Here is a 13,719-nt window from a genome sequence, read left to right as displayed (position 1 = left end):
CCCCCCCCCCCCCAAGTCCTGGCCATTCTCTCGTCTCTGCTGGCTGTCCTGCATAGAGGCCTCCTGCTGCATCTGGACTACTGGCTGTCTTGTTGCTGCCCATCCCTCCCCACACCCAGATTCAACATCTGCTTGAGGCCCAGCTCTGCCTGCCAGTTTTTAAGTTGAGATGAGGCACTGGTCCTCAGTGGCCCTGCTGGGGACTCAACATCTGGACTCATCAGCCTGTTCCCGGGACTTGCAACAGGACCCATGGGGACCTTCCTCAACACCACTGCCCAGCCACTGGGCTGAAAGAAAGGAGGCTGTGATTCAGTTCCCTACCCCCTAATGGGGTACTTTGGCAGCCCCTATCTCCCCAACAAGGACCCCATAGGCCAAGTCCCTAAAGTGCTTTGCTGCCACACATACTTCTCTCCTCACTCCTCGCCCCAACCCTCTTGCAGTTCCCAGGCTCCTTCTCTGGCTTCTGCAAGCGGCTCTTAGCTCCTCATTGCTTCTCAGCTCATCATCCTCACTCTCTGCTCTGTGTTCCCTCTGCCCACCTCAGTTTGTAAGTAATTTTCTTCTTCTCTGTAGTCACTTTAGAGGGAAACTAAGGCACAAAGCAGTTACTGTATTGTACCCAGTGAACCTAGACTGGAACCAGGTCTGGACCTGGGACTCTTTCCCTGCCTTTAGCCCCTTATGTTCCTCACACCCGGTGGGGACAGGCTCAGAGCTGCATCTTGGTGTTACATCTAGAATGGCCCTGGGGCAGTGTTCTCTTGAGGCCTCTGTGTTCTTAGCTTCAGCTAAGTGTGACCACTTGGTCTTAAGCTGGGATCCTGAGGCTGGCTGGGTCACATTCGGGTCTTGCATTGACCCTCCTAAGAATCTAAACTGGTCACACTGCTTTGACACTGAAGCCCAGTTTCCCCATCACTAAAATGGGGACAACATTTCAGGTGCACTTCCCAGAGCACGGAGGAAGAGAGGTTGACTCGAAAGAAATGGACTGGCGTCCAGGGTGGGGGTTCTTCTGCTACCCCCAACTTCCTACAGGCATCCGGGACAGACCCCAGCTTTTGTTCTTGGTGGCTTCTGGGAATGAGAGTTGGAACCCTTTCTTTCTCCATCCTCTCCCCAATCCTCCTTTAAAACCCTTGGGAGTGATGAACGCATACGTGTTGGGGTGGGGACCCTCCTATAGTTGTAGGCATGCTGGCCCGAGGACCTGGAAGGCAGAAGCTGGTGTAACCCCAGCCTCCCGTTGTCTTTCTCCTGGCCTTTTATTAAGAGCTGGTAGTTTTGAAGTTGGCGGGGGCCTGAGAGAAGATGAGCTAAGGCAAGGCCTGGGGTCACCCAGCCAGACCCTCTAACTCTGCTGGTGCCTGTTCTGCTGGCCTTCCCCTCCTCTGGCCTGGCTCGGGTCCTGCCCATGCCCTCCTTTCACACCTTGGCCCTGGCCTGTCTTTAGTCAGACTTAGGCCTGGACGGGAGGTATTGCTAGAACCAGGGCCAGAGTAAGGCCTGGGAGCTGGGGGGAGGGCATCTGTCCAGGACTGTGCATTTGTGTGTCTTGGATTTGTTCACTAGATGGGGCACTTCCTCTGGGGCAGGAAGCTTTGATTTCCTGTGGTGGGGGCGTTGGTGGGATTAGGAGTGGGGGGCTCAGCTCCGGGCCATCCCTGATGTTGTTTAGAACCACAGAGGGGCACTTTCTGTCTAAGGCTGCTTCCCCCAAGCCAGGGGAGGCAGGAAGGAGAGCACTGGTGAGGAGGCCCAAGCTGAGGAGGCCCAAGAGAAGGAGGCCATGAGGGCAGTGAGATGGTGTGTGTGTTGGGGGGGGGTTGTGGTGGGCAACACAGCAGGAAGCCTGGTCAGCAGGTGACCCTGCCGGCTATTGTGTTTCCCTGTGATATTTCCCCCCTGTTTCTGTGGTAACCTTCCCGGGGGACACAGGCCTTCAGGCTGCAGGAAGGTGCCCCCAGACAGCCCTTTCCTTAGAAGTGTGAGTGTTAGGAGGAGTCCCTAGATCGGGCCACCTCCCTAGCCCTTTCTGCTCTCGAGGCCCAGGGCCTGGACTGGGAATCCAGGCTAGTGGTTGGAGGGAGCACTGATGGGGGTGGTACCTGGGTGTAGGCCCTTTCACATCTCCTGGGGGGTGGGGGGAAGAGGAGGGGACTTTGGGGAGGGCTCTGTACCTCCCCTCATTCCATCTCTCCACTGTCCTCCTCCAGCAGCCCTCCCTCTGCCAGGGGAAGGTGGACACATGCTGCCTGGGGCACGGGGTAGGGGCGGGGCGGCAGAGGTGGGAGGGATGTTTTCATCAGCAGAACGTAGCTGCTTTGGTCCTGGACCGGTTCCCAGAGGCAAAATACATTCAGGATAGCGTCTGTTCAGTGTGGGTCCCCGTGTGGTGGGTGTGTGTGCCCACTGGGTCTGTGCTGGGGGTCCGTCTGTGCGCCCCTGGGCTGTGTATGCACGTGGCATGTGGCACGGCAGTTTGTGATCCATGTGGGGGCTCTGGGTTGGGAGAGTGTGCACACGTGTACTACAGCTGTACGACACCCGTGTGCTTGTGTACCTTTGCGATTTCTTGCTCTGGGTGGGATATATGCACATGTTTTGGGGGAACGTATACCTGCGTAAGAGTGGCTTTTTACCGGAAGTCCGGATGTTCGCTGAAAAGCACTGTCCTCCAATGCCAGCTCCTGAGCCATTTGCTTCGGTCGCCTGGGAGGGTGTTAAAAGTAAAGATCCCTGGGCCCCAGTCCAGACCAACTCAGAATCTGCAGGGTTGGGGCCTAGGAACCTGGATTATAGCACGTGCTTCACGGAATACCGGTGCAAAGCCGTGTTTGAGGACCACGGATCGGGGCCGACCTTTCTGTTTTTTCTTTTGAGAAGACTGAGACCCAGAAAGGTATGTGGTTTGTCCAAGGACACAGGGTTACGAAGAGGAAGATCTAGGACAAAAATCAACCCTTTCCAGACCAGTCCAGGACCTACCCATGCATCCTCCCTGTGTGCCTGTGTGCACGTGTCCACCCTGGGCCTTGACCTTTCCCCCGGGGTGCCAGGCTTCCTGACCTTGCTCTTCCTGTTCCATCCTGCTTTCTCCTCCCTGAGGAAATCCTGGAGGAACTGTTGAGCATCTCCTGTAAAGGAGACGTTGGCAGCCGGGAGGCCCCATTTGCCGAGCCGGTCATTCAGCTCGTCATCCATTCACTGGAGGCTTACTGGCCCTGCCGTGTGCCACGCACCGGGCACAGATGCGCAGTGAATACATAGGCAGAGCGGCTGACCTCAGGGAACTTCCACTTTAGCGGAGGAGACAGACAGTAACAAGTAGGCAAGTAAAGAAATGAGTGTATATATCACGTTACACGTTGTGATGAACCCTAAGGAGGAAATGAACTGGGTGCCACAATAGAGAACAGCAAGGTGGGACTTCCATAGATAGGGTGCTTGAGAAGGTGACAGTGATGCCTTCTCTCACCCCCCCAGCCCAGAATTGGGTCCTCAGAGCTTCTGAGCATGCTTGGGAGCTGCCCGGATCCGGGTGGGGGCCCTGGGCTGAGCGCTGGCTGAGGACTGAAGTGTCTTTCCTGGCATGGCAGGCGGCAGGGTCTCTGCTCCCCAAGCAGCACCCCCCCCCCAGGTTGGCCAAGGGGGAGACGAGGAGGGGGAGCTGGACAGGGCTGAAATTGAGGCTGCTCTGTTGCTCCGAGGAGCAGCCGCCTTTTCCCTCCGCAGGGCTGAGTCCAGGGCCCTGCGCAGGCACCAGGCACATGTTGGGTGTGGGGAAGGCAGCAGCCTCTCCCCAGCAGCTCTCAAGCACCACCCCATTCCTGACACTCCAGCCTCACCTTCCTCCTGCCTCATCCCCTTCCTCCCCATCTCCCCACCTGGGAACTCCTGTGCCAAGTCCCTCCTCTCTTGGGTCTAGCCTGGCTGCCTCCGTGGCCACTGGATGTATTTGCCTGGCTCTGGAATCACTGTGGAGAGGGTCAAGACTTAGAGAGGACCTGGCCCTGTTAGAGAGGGCAGACCAGAGAGGCTCTGGGGCAGGGACCGGAGAAGACAGGGCGAAGGAGAGGGCCGAGGCTGGCCAATCTGGGGTCCGGACAGGAGAGAAGGCATGAAGGAGCCCTTTAGCTGGGTGCCCCAGAGCCTCTCCTGGGCCCTTGGAATCTGCTTCCCAAACTGGGTGAGAATCTCAGCCCAGGGGACAGATGTCAGCTAGCCCCCTGCAGTCCTGCCCCTTCTCCCTCTCAGGAGGCTAACTTTCACTTGGGGCGAGGAGCCCTCAGACCCTCTCACCTCCAACCTCTTCTGCAGGGTAGATGGGATGGGGTGTTCCTTGGGGGCCATAGAGCTGAGGCTGCAGCGAGCTGCAACTCTTCCCTTAGAGACGGAAGTGTTAGAGGAGCCCCCAAGTAAGAGAAGAGCCCTCTTCCGCCCCCTCCCCCTCCTGCCTCAGCTGGCATTCTAAGGGGGGGGCTCCTTTAGGCTGCTCAGTGCACAAGCCCCCCGGACTCCGGAGCCTCCCAGGCCTTCGCTCCCAAGCTTAACCCCAGCCCCTCCATAACCCCCATAGCAGGATGGGGAGGGGACTTTTAGTAAGGAGGGCCCAGAGCTAAACTCACCATCCCCACCCTGCCTCCTTCCCACTTCCTTTTTTCCCCATGTTGCCTGCAGGGATTGGAAACCCTGGTGGTCAGAGACCCTGGGCCTTCAGGGAGAGCCTCTGCCCTGGGAAGAGGGAGGGGAGCCCATTCCTGCTCAGGAGTACGGCTCAGCTCCCTGCAGAGCCCTTTCCGAGGAGCCCAGGTCTGGCTCCTGCTGTCACTCCCAGCCCAGGAAGTCTCATTCCTGCCTCCGCCGGCTCCCAGGAAGGCTGGGAAAGGCGGGGCCGGCTGGGAGCCACAGGTTCGGAAAGAGTCCGGGGTGGGGGAATTCGGCAACTGGGCTGTAACCATCTTGTTTTGCTTGCCCCACAAACCTGCCCGGGCATCCGCTGCACCCGCCGGGGCGTTCAGGTTCGAGAACTGCTCTCAGAATGACAGGCTGGTGGCACCCGGTTGGGGCAGGGGGTGGGGGTGGGGTGCAGGGGGGAGCCCCAGGCGAGGGGGAGCTGGAGGGTTAAAAATAGCAGCAGCCGGGTTTCGGTTAGCAAATGTGGAGGCGGGGAGCTGGAGGCGGGGCAGGAGGCAGGCAATGTTTGCCCGCAGCGCAGGGCTGTGTTTCCCCTGGGTCTCAGGAGTGAGTCACGGTGGAGACGCTGAGGAGGTGCTGGCAGAGCACCCCCACCCCCAGCCCCACCGGGGCGAGGGGCTGAGCGCAGGCTTCATCTCCATGGTTCTAGAGGACGTGCATCTCCCTTCCAGGCCTTCAGAGCCGTCTTGAGAGTTGGGCCAGCGGGATCAGGGGATCTAGGGGAAGAAATGGACCCTTCTGAGGCCAGAGACGTGGCTTTGATTCCGAATGGTTGTGGAACCTGGTGCAAAGCTGCAAAGGGCCCGAGTGTTGGTTTCCTAGTCTTTCAAGTGGGAATTTTCTCAGATGCGTGTGCAAACACGTGGTGGACTCTAAAGCACCCTACGGATGTTAATTATCACCTCTGGGCCCTCCTGTGCCCATTGCAAAGCCTGGCAGCAGAACCTTCCAGTAAGAACACGGGGAGGGATGGGATGACCTTGGCAGAGTCCCTATTTCTCCTGCAGACAGCTAAGTGTAACCTTGGGCACATGGCTTCCTGTGCCTCAGTTTCTCCATGTCTGTAACACGAAGATAATAACAGTTTCAAGCTCGTGGAGTTGCTATAAAGATTAAATAACGTCAGTGCCATGCCTGGTACAAAGCCAGTGCACACAGAATATTCATCACCGTTATTGATGTTATTGTTCATATTTTTGAAGGTCAGGGATAGGGAATGTTAAAGACATGAAGAACAGAAACTGGGCCCAGCCCCAGTTCACAGACTAAACCAGGCCAAATTCACTGTTCCAGATTCCTCCACCCATAAGGGCCTGGAATAGCAGGAGTCTGCAGCCAGAAGTCACAGGGTGGACCCCTTCTTCTCTCTTTCAGTCCACTGCCCGCAGGCTCCCCCAGCGAGGCAGGATGCCGGAGGACCTTGGGGCCTCCCAGCCAGCTGGCACTGGGAAGGGTCTGCGATGGGGCCGCCCTGATGGGCCTGACATGGGATACCTTGCCAGCCTTTGCTGGAGTGACCTTTATTATAGCCCCTCCCTGGCAGCTCTTAAGAGGAACATGAGGCAGAGGAGGGATGGGAAGGGCAGTGATGTCAGCAGTGAGTATCCCCAGCACTGTGGCCCTGCAAGAGGCAGGAGGCATTTCTTTCAGGAAATGATCATTATTCAGCCTACAGGCATTCATGAAATCAGTCCTGACCTGGTGCCCAGCCCTGCGCTAGGCCCTCTGTGTGATTCAGGAGAGGCGGGGGACGCGAGGTTGTAAATAATGCGAAACCTCAGAGGCTGTAAGGGTCCAACAGTATGATGCATGGAGGCCACGAAAGCCCGCTGTCCTAGTTCTCTTGGGAACCAGAAGCTGAACCTTGACTTCACGACCCATCGTGACATCTTTATCCGTGTGCGCGCGCGTGTTCATATACATGTGTATTCCGTTTTATTCTTACAGAGCAGTTCTTGTCCACTGTAGATGATCAGACAACACAGACAAGAAGAAATTTAAAAATTGAGAAGCATTCCAGTCCCAGCGGTCAGAGACCACTGCCACAATACCGCTTCGCATCTCCCTGTTCCCTGACATGCACTCCTAGGTCATAGTGTTTACGAAAATGAGATTACACTGCATGTGCTGGTTTTTCAGGGATCGCCACCTTCCACGACAGTGAATTTTCATTTCATCAAACTCCCAGTTGGCCAGAAATTGTCCTTCACAGCTGGTTTGTCCCAATCAGTACCCAGGACCATGCGTCTGTTTATTGAGTTCCCTGAAGGCTGTGCGAGCACCCTGGCCGGATTCGTGGTCCGGAAAAACCCTGGCCCACCAAGTCCCAAGGGCAGCTGCAGAACCCTGGCCGCAGAAGGGAATCATGTCACCGGGAGAATCTGCCTGGCAGACCTCTGCCATCTTCCAAAAATAATAGGCGAAACGAAGGGGATACTCAGGCCCAACTGAGATGGGGATCTCTGGGTACTTACTGTCATTAATATTAATGTGGCGTCTTGTTGAGTGCCAGCATTCATGGCTTATTGCTATTCATGGCCTCCTCTATCTGTGCCGCCCCCAGGCCAGGGAGCAGGCCCAGGCCTCCACAGTGGCCTCCACCTTCCCCTGCCCCAGGTCCAAGTGCACTGATGGTCTCTGGCTCTGATCCCCAGGAGTCTGCCGATGGGGGGGGGGGGGAGTGTGTGCCTCCATTTCTTCCACCTGTCCAAGGCCTGCCTGTGTATCTGAGGGCAGGGGGGTGGGGAGAGAACAAGAGCTTCTCCTCCCCAGGGAATTCACTCCCAAGTAGCCACTCTGCTCCACGGGCGACTTGCTCTGGTTATGCAACCTGCATTTTCTCCAGTGCTTGACAGTTTCCAGAGTGCTTCAGACCGCATTTGCTCCTCCGTGGCAGCCCTGGGAGTTTTGCTTGTTTGTATCCTGCTGGAGGCTGCTTACAGGAAACAATGAAATGGTAACATGTCCGTTTAAAAAAACAGGGAAAACAGAAGATGAAAAAGGAAGTGAAGATGGGTTTGGGAGTGCCTCCTGGAGACAAACAGGCATGATCTCTGTTGTTATTTTTGTTGCCACTGATGTTTTCTGGGTGGAATCCGAGCAAGCCGTGGGAACACACCGCCCCTGGGGGGCACGCCCAGGCCTTCAGATGCTGGGATCCACTCTGTCCTCTGGCCCCTCGGTGACCTCACCTCACCACCTGGGGAGGTGGGTGGACCTGTGTGCCAGGGCCAGAAGTATGACCCTGGAGCCCCAGGAGCCCATTTACGAGCTGTGCGGCCTCCGCCAGTTTCTTGAAAACTCCACACCTCAGTTTCTCCCTTTGTAAAAGGAGGCTGCTTACTGTATGTACCAGACAGGGGTTTTGTGAGGACCAAGTGAGATCGTCCGAGTAAGACGCTTAGCACAGTGACCGGCACACAGTAGGCATTTGGTACAGGGATGCGGATCGTCACTAATCTTACGCATTAATAATTATGATAAGGTACTCATTATTACCTGACTGTTATTAATCCGATAACTGGCACTTTCCCTGGCAGTCCCTGGAGTGGACTGAGCGGCCTCCTGGTGGCACAGGTGGGAGGAGCCAAGGAAGGCACATCCCCTGGCTCACGTGTGCTTGGCTGAGGCAGAGCTGGCAGGCGGTGTAAGGGGGGGGGCGAGTGGGAGTGGGGGGCGTGGGAGGCACGATCTGGCCAAGGAAGGCCCAGAAGCTGAGGGAACAGGAGGAGTGCGAGGGAAGGAATATGAGACCTTGGAGGGGAGAAGGAGCGGCAGCCCCGGGGCGGTGACCGTGCTTCCTGTTGGGGCAAGCGCTGGCCCTTGAGAAAGACTGTCTGGGGCTGGCTGCTAAGAGGGAGCAGCTGGTCTAAGTGGGGCAGCAGGGGCTGGGGGAGGGGAGAGACAAAGGCAGAAGCTGACGGAACCTCCGCTCCTCTCCCCACATTACAGATGGGGCCCCCATCTTGACTGCTCAGGATGTTTTGCTTATGATAGGAAAGATGGTGGTTAGATACCATGGTGAACTTCCTATCTCAGGGATTGGAGCTACTGGAGCAGGGGAGTGAGGGTAAGTGGGAGCTTAGCCTTTGAGGGCTTTCAGGCCCTGAGAAACCCTAGGCCAGGGCTGACCAGGGGGCTGGGGCTGGGGGCAGCCGCCAGCTCAGGAATTCCCTAGGTGCTCGGCCGGCCTGGCTGTCCGGAGAAGGCAGTGGGTGACAGGAAGCGGATGCAGGCTCTCTGGGGCCAGCCACCCTGAGCGAGCAGCTCTGCCCGCCCCTTTGCACCTCTACCAAGGACAGGCAGGGAAGACAGAGTGGTGGTCTGGGAGGCCCCCGGAGGTGGGCAGGGCTCCGAGGAGCCCCTGTTTCTCTTTGCCAGAGGACGGGGAGGCTCTCCGGAGAGCGCCTGTCCCAGGTACCGGCAGCGGCACACCCGTCGGGCCGGCTCGGCTCCCCCTGCCTCAGCGTCCAGCGGCCGGCGGGTCTCCGGCTAGGAGGAGAGGCCAGGGGGTGGAAGAGAGGACCTGGGCCGGGGGCAAGGAGCCAGGAAGGACGCTTTCCCACCCCCAGGGAGCTCGAGCTGCCGCTGCCATGGTTACGTCTGCTTCCTGTTTGATTCATCTCAAACAGCAGAAGGGGGGGTGCCGGCTCCCAGCTCGGGCCACCGCTGCGTGGGGCTGTTTACAACAGCCGCATGTGGGATTCCCAGAAAGAGACTCCAAACCGGACATCCTGCGGCTGCAAAATACCCAGGTGTCAAGAGCTAAAAATAGCTGCCCTAGGGCCCCAGGCAGGGGGAAAGGGGCATGCTCACTGCGGGGGCGGGAAGGCCAGCCTGTGGCCTCCCATCCAGCCTCCTGCGAGGCCCACTGCTGCTGCGAGCTGCAGGGCTTCTGTCCCCTCGCTGCCCCCCTCCCCGCCCGCTGTGGACTTGGACTGACAGGGGGCTTTTGTCTGGGCGGCCATGGCCCAGGCCACTCACCTGTGAGGCATGCCTCTGCCTGCGAGCAGCCCAGCTTGCTTTGGGACGCTAATGAGAGTCTCAGAGGCAGTCGGGAGCTTCTAGAGAGAGGAGGTAGCAGGCAGTGGAGAGCAGGGAGAATGAAGCCGATGCTCTTCCAAGACCCCAGCCTGTCACCAGCCCCTCATTCCCACATGCAGTCCGAAATCATTGCCTGGAATCTTCGAAGTCAGCAGTTGCTCTCCATAAGTGGTTCTTCAGGACCGTCTTCACGGGGCCCCGGAGATGAAATGGGCAGCTTTTGCTCTCTAACCTCCAGCAGGCCTGGGGTCCGCCGCTGGTACTGGTCTCCGCGGGGCTGGGTGCTTTTTCCATCTTTCCCTGTGCCCAGCCAGGTCCGGCATTTGTCCCCTACCTGCCGGCCTGTGGGAGTGGAAGTGCTGGGGAGGGGCGGGGGCGGGTACCGGTTGAGAACACGGATTCTGGAGCCCGGTTGCTTGGTTCAAGCCCCAGCTGAGCCACTTCCAGGTTATGTGGCTTCAGACAAGTTATTTAATCCTGCTGGGCCTCAGTCTACTGATCTGTATAATGGGGGTAAAAAGAGTAACCTCACCTGGTGAGGGTTAGATGAATTAGCACACGTAAGGCACTCAGAACAACTGGCCCGTAGTCAAGTGTTAGTTTACAAAAGTTCGGATGGACGAGAAAGGGAGGGGAGTGCAGTCCTAAAGAGGTGGGGCGGGGAATGCAGCGGGGAGAAGATGCACTGCGGCAGAAGAGGAGAGGGCGCGTCTGAGACCAGACACTGAATGCGTTTGCTGCGAGGGAGGCCGCAGCCCGGTTCAGGGACACATGTAGTACTTGACACTGTTGAGGGAGCGCCTACCATGTGCTAGGAGCTCCACGCGCAGCGTTGCTGAGCTCAGATGACCTCTTCCAAGTGCATAGTCTTGCAGTGGGGCAGCCAAGGCTTGACCAGGTTACACCGTGTCCCTGCTCTCCCTGTCGGTCCGGGAGAGCCGGAGTTTGAACCCATGTCCATCTGACCTCAAAGCCAACGTCCTCCATGCCGTGGACCCTCGCTTCCATTATTCTGTGTGGCACGAGCGTCTCGCCAGCTTGCAGCCCCTTGGGTTCTGAATAAATCTGAGCAATAAGCAGCTTCATGCCAAGATAATGAGCAATAGAATTAATAATGAGCAAGAGAATTTCTGGAAGGTGGGGGAGAGATAAGAAACCGTTAGAAAAGGGTTCATTCTAGGGAAGTTCTTGGGAGTTGGATGACTGAGAAAGTTTTTGTCTTACACTTTTTGAGACTCTGAACTTTTTTTAAGTATCTGCAAGTCATCTACTTTTTAATTTTTTGAAAAAACTGTGGGCTGTATGTGAGACTCCTTGAGAGTGAGACGCTATTTCCTTCGGCCGTCCGTCTTTTCAAGGCCTGGAGCAGGGACCTCACGTGGATGTACTGGTTGCCCGCGTCTGGAATTGCCTTCTTGACTTCCCCCTGCACTGGCCTGGCCACACCGCTCCCCTGCTGGGGGATGGTGACCTAGCCCCTTCCCCTCGCTCCGGCCTCCTCTCTGAGGTGGGAGGGTTGGCCTGAATAGGCTCTAAAACCCCATCAGCTCCTAAGGTTCTCAGATTCTGTGACCCGAATGCCTTCGAGAAGAGCCTCTCCTTGGTGCTCGGTGCTCACTCTGTGTCAGGAGGGCCTGGCAACCGTGATGTTCTTTCTCATGTTTATTTATTCTTGGATCTTCCTGAAGCCATTTCAGCCCCAGCTTTCATCTTCTCTGCCAGCCCCCATGCAGAGTCAAGCTTTGTTCTGCTTGTGTCAGGGAAACAGAACCAGAGCCGCGATGCAAGCAATGCGGGGTGTGGAGGGAGCCAGCCGTGAACCCGGGACCTGGCCGCCTGCCGCCGCCTGCTTTCCTCTTGCCCGCTGGGGCCCAGGCCTTCCTGCTACTCCTCTTCAGCTAGTCAGGAGATCAGGGAGGTGGGGACAGCCTCAAAAAAGACATCAGAGGCGTTGGCAGGGGGCTTCTGCTCCTAGGGAAGCCCTCTTCCTGACAAAGGGCCTGAAGCACCTGGGAGAGCCGGTGAGCAGGCCAGGCTCAGGTTTCCCCCCACCTTGTGCCTGCCTTGGGGCGAAGTCCCTTCTGTGGGGAAGGTGAGGCCTGGGCCAACAAAGTAGGAGTGGGCGACCAGCTTGCATAGGTGCTCGGGGGGCCTTTGTGTCTGCTCTGGGGGTTTCTGAGAGCGAGGGGTGGACCCACTGGGGCAGTATTTCTGGGGCTCTTTGGTTCTGTGTGAGGTCAGGCACGCTGGTTTGGGAAGGTAACTTAGTAGGCCCAGGGGCCTCGGTGCCAAGTAAACCGCCTCTTCAGTCTGCCTGCAGAGGCTTCCGAAGGTCGAAATGGGGGAGAGCCAGGATTCCAAAGTGGAGAGCTCTCCACCCTGGTGGGGAGCTGTGTGGAGAAGGGTCCAGGCCTAGGCACGGTTCAGTCCCTCAGGTCCATTCACTCCTGATTTTGTCTGGTCCCAGAGTAGTGGTAACAGCGCCCCGAGAGGGGACACTGAGAAGAAGTGTCCCCCAGTTCATGGCCAAGCCTGGGTTGCAGAATGTTCACTTTCTGGTTTTAGTTTAGCCAGCAGCTGGGTCCCCTTAGATACCTCTCCTCTCTCTGGGACCCAGGAGAGCTGTTCCACAGGTCTTATTATCTTTGTTGCTTTGGGCTCTTCTGAACTCGAAGGCCATCAGCACAGATCCAGGGACTTGGGGGAGAAGCAGAACTTTTTCCAGGAATTGCTTCTGGAAGCAGCCCCTGTTGGCAACACACGCACACGCATGCATGCGTGCTCCCAGCTTTTCTGAACAGAGTTTCTGTCGTAGATCGTCATCACAGAACATCCCTTTGGGCTCAGTGACAAACACTACAGAGTTCAGGGCCATTAGCTTGTCTCCTACCCCGAGAGTGTATGGTGTCCTGACTCCATGGTTACCAGGGAGCAAGGCTTGGCTCTGCTCCCAAGCGTGGTTGCCGCTGACCAGCCCTCGGGCAGGGGCTGAGGGGAGGTAGGGGAGAATCCCCACTAGGCAGGGTCTAGAGGCACGGGACTGACACACAGGCCTGACGCAGCCTCTGGGAGTATACCCGGGAGCCCAGTTCAGAGACCTCCCTTGGGGGACCAGCCGAAGAAAGAGGAGGTCCTAAGAGAGCCTAGAGTGGGGGTTACCGCGTCCTGGGGAGGGGATGCTGCCTCCCACACCGGTGTTCCTTGGGGCTCACAAAGCTTGAGAAATCTTCATGCCACGTCCTAGGCGGGGGCTGGGGTGGGGGGAGCACCACGGCATTCGAGTCCCTCGTTCCCGGTAGAGCCTGGCGTGTGGGCCACTGGGCGGTGGGTGCAGATGGGCTCGGCTTCCAAATGACACCCTGGAGACCATGATGAGGGCAGTGCTGAGGTGGCTACGGGAAGGGAGCAGGGGGGAGGTCGGGGTGAGCTTCATGAGGAAGCCCGTGGGCTTGTGCGGCGCCGAGTTCGGTGGCTGGAGCCGCCCTGCCCTACCAACGTCAGCATCTGGAGCATGGGGCAGTAGTGTTCGAGGGCAGCGGGGGCCGGGGGGGGGAGCTCTCTGGGCCTAGAGTTGTCCCCTCCCCCAGCGGTGCCTGCCTGCAGGGAGTTCTCCTTTCTTCAGCCTCTGGAAGAGGAACTCTGGCTGCCCCTTAAACGCAGACCCAAAAGAGCAGCACCCACCAGTTGCTCTTCAGAAAATATCCCTTCTGCCCCCAGGCTGGCCTGAGGGGGTCTTCTGTGTGTCCCTCAAGTGCCCCCTCCAGGTGGCCTTCCAGTCTCCTGGACTCTTGCCCCTTGGCCCTGAGCTGGGACAGCAGAAGGGAAAAGGCTTCATCTGGGACAGGTGACCTCAGGTTCCTCTCTGTCTTTCCCTACCCCAGTGGGCCTCCGGGCAACTGCGTGTCTCTGCTGCTGTCCCGCTTGGGCCCTACCATGGGGTTTCACGGGTTCTGAATGGGATGGGGGGGGGGG

At 57.8% G+C, this 13,719-nt stretch overlaps 1 protein-coding gene across 3 annotated transcripts in view; it reads left to right on the top strand.

Annotated features, from left to right (window-relative positions):
• HDAC7 (histone deacetylase 7) overlaps positions 1–13,719 on the top strand; it is a 35,244-nt gene that overhangs the window by 1,041 nt on the left and 20,484 nt on the right. The window contains exon 1 of one of the 3 annotated variants that reach the window (XM_040642376.1): positions 8,695–8,773. The exons of 1 other annotated variant lie outside the window; for it this stretch is intronic. In XM_040642376.1, coding sequence (XP_040498310.1) covers positions 8,722–8,773 — 52 coding nt within the window. In that variant the 5' untranslated portion in view covers positions 8,695–8,721. Of the gene's footprint in view, positions 1–8,694; positions 8,774–13,719 lie in introns of those variants that run through there. One more of the 3 variants, XM_040642379.1, reaches the window with a different exon arrangement.

This window comes from Ursus maritimus, unplaced genomic scaffold (assembly GCF_017311325.1).
Source record: "Ursus maritimus isolate PB19 unplaced genomic scaffold, ASM1731132v1 scaffold_26, whole genome shotgun sequence".
Taxonomy (NCBI): Eukaryota; Metazoa; Chordata; class Mammalia; order Carnivora; family Ursidae; genus Ursus; species Ursus maritimus.
This window is presented reverse-complemented; position numbering and strand designations above follow the sequence as displayed.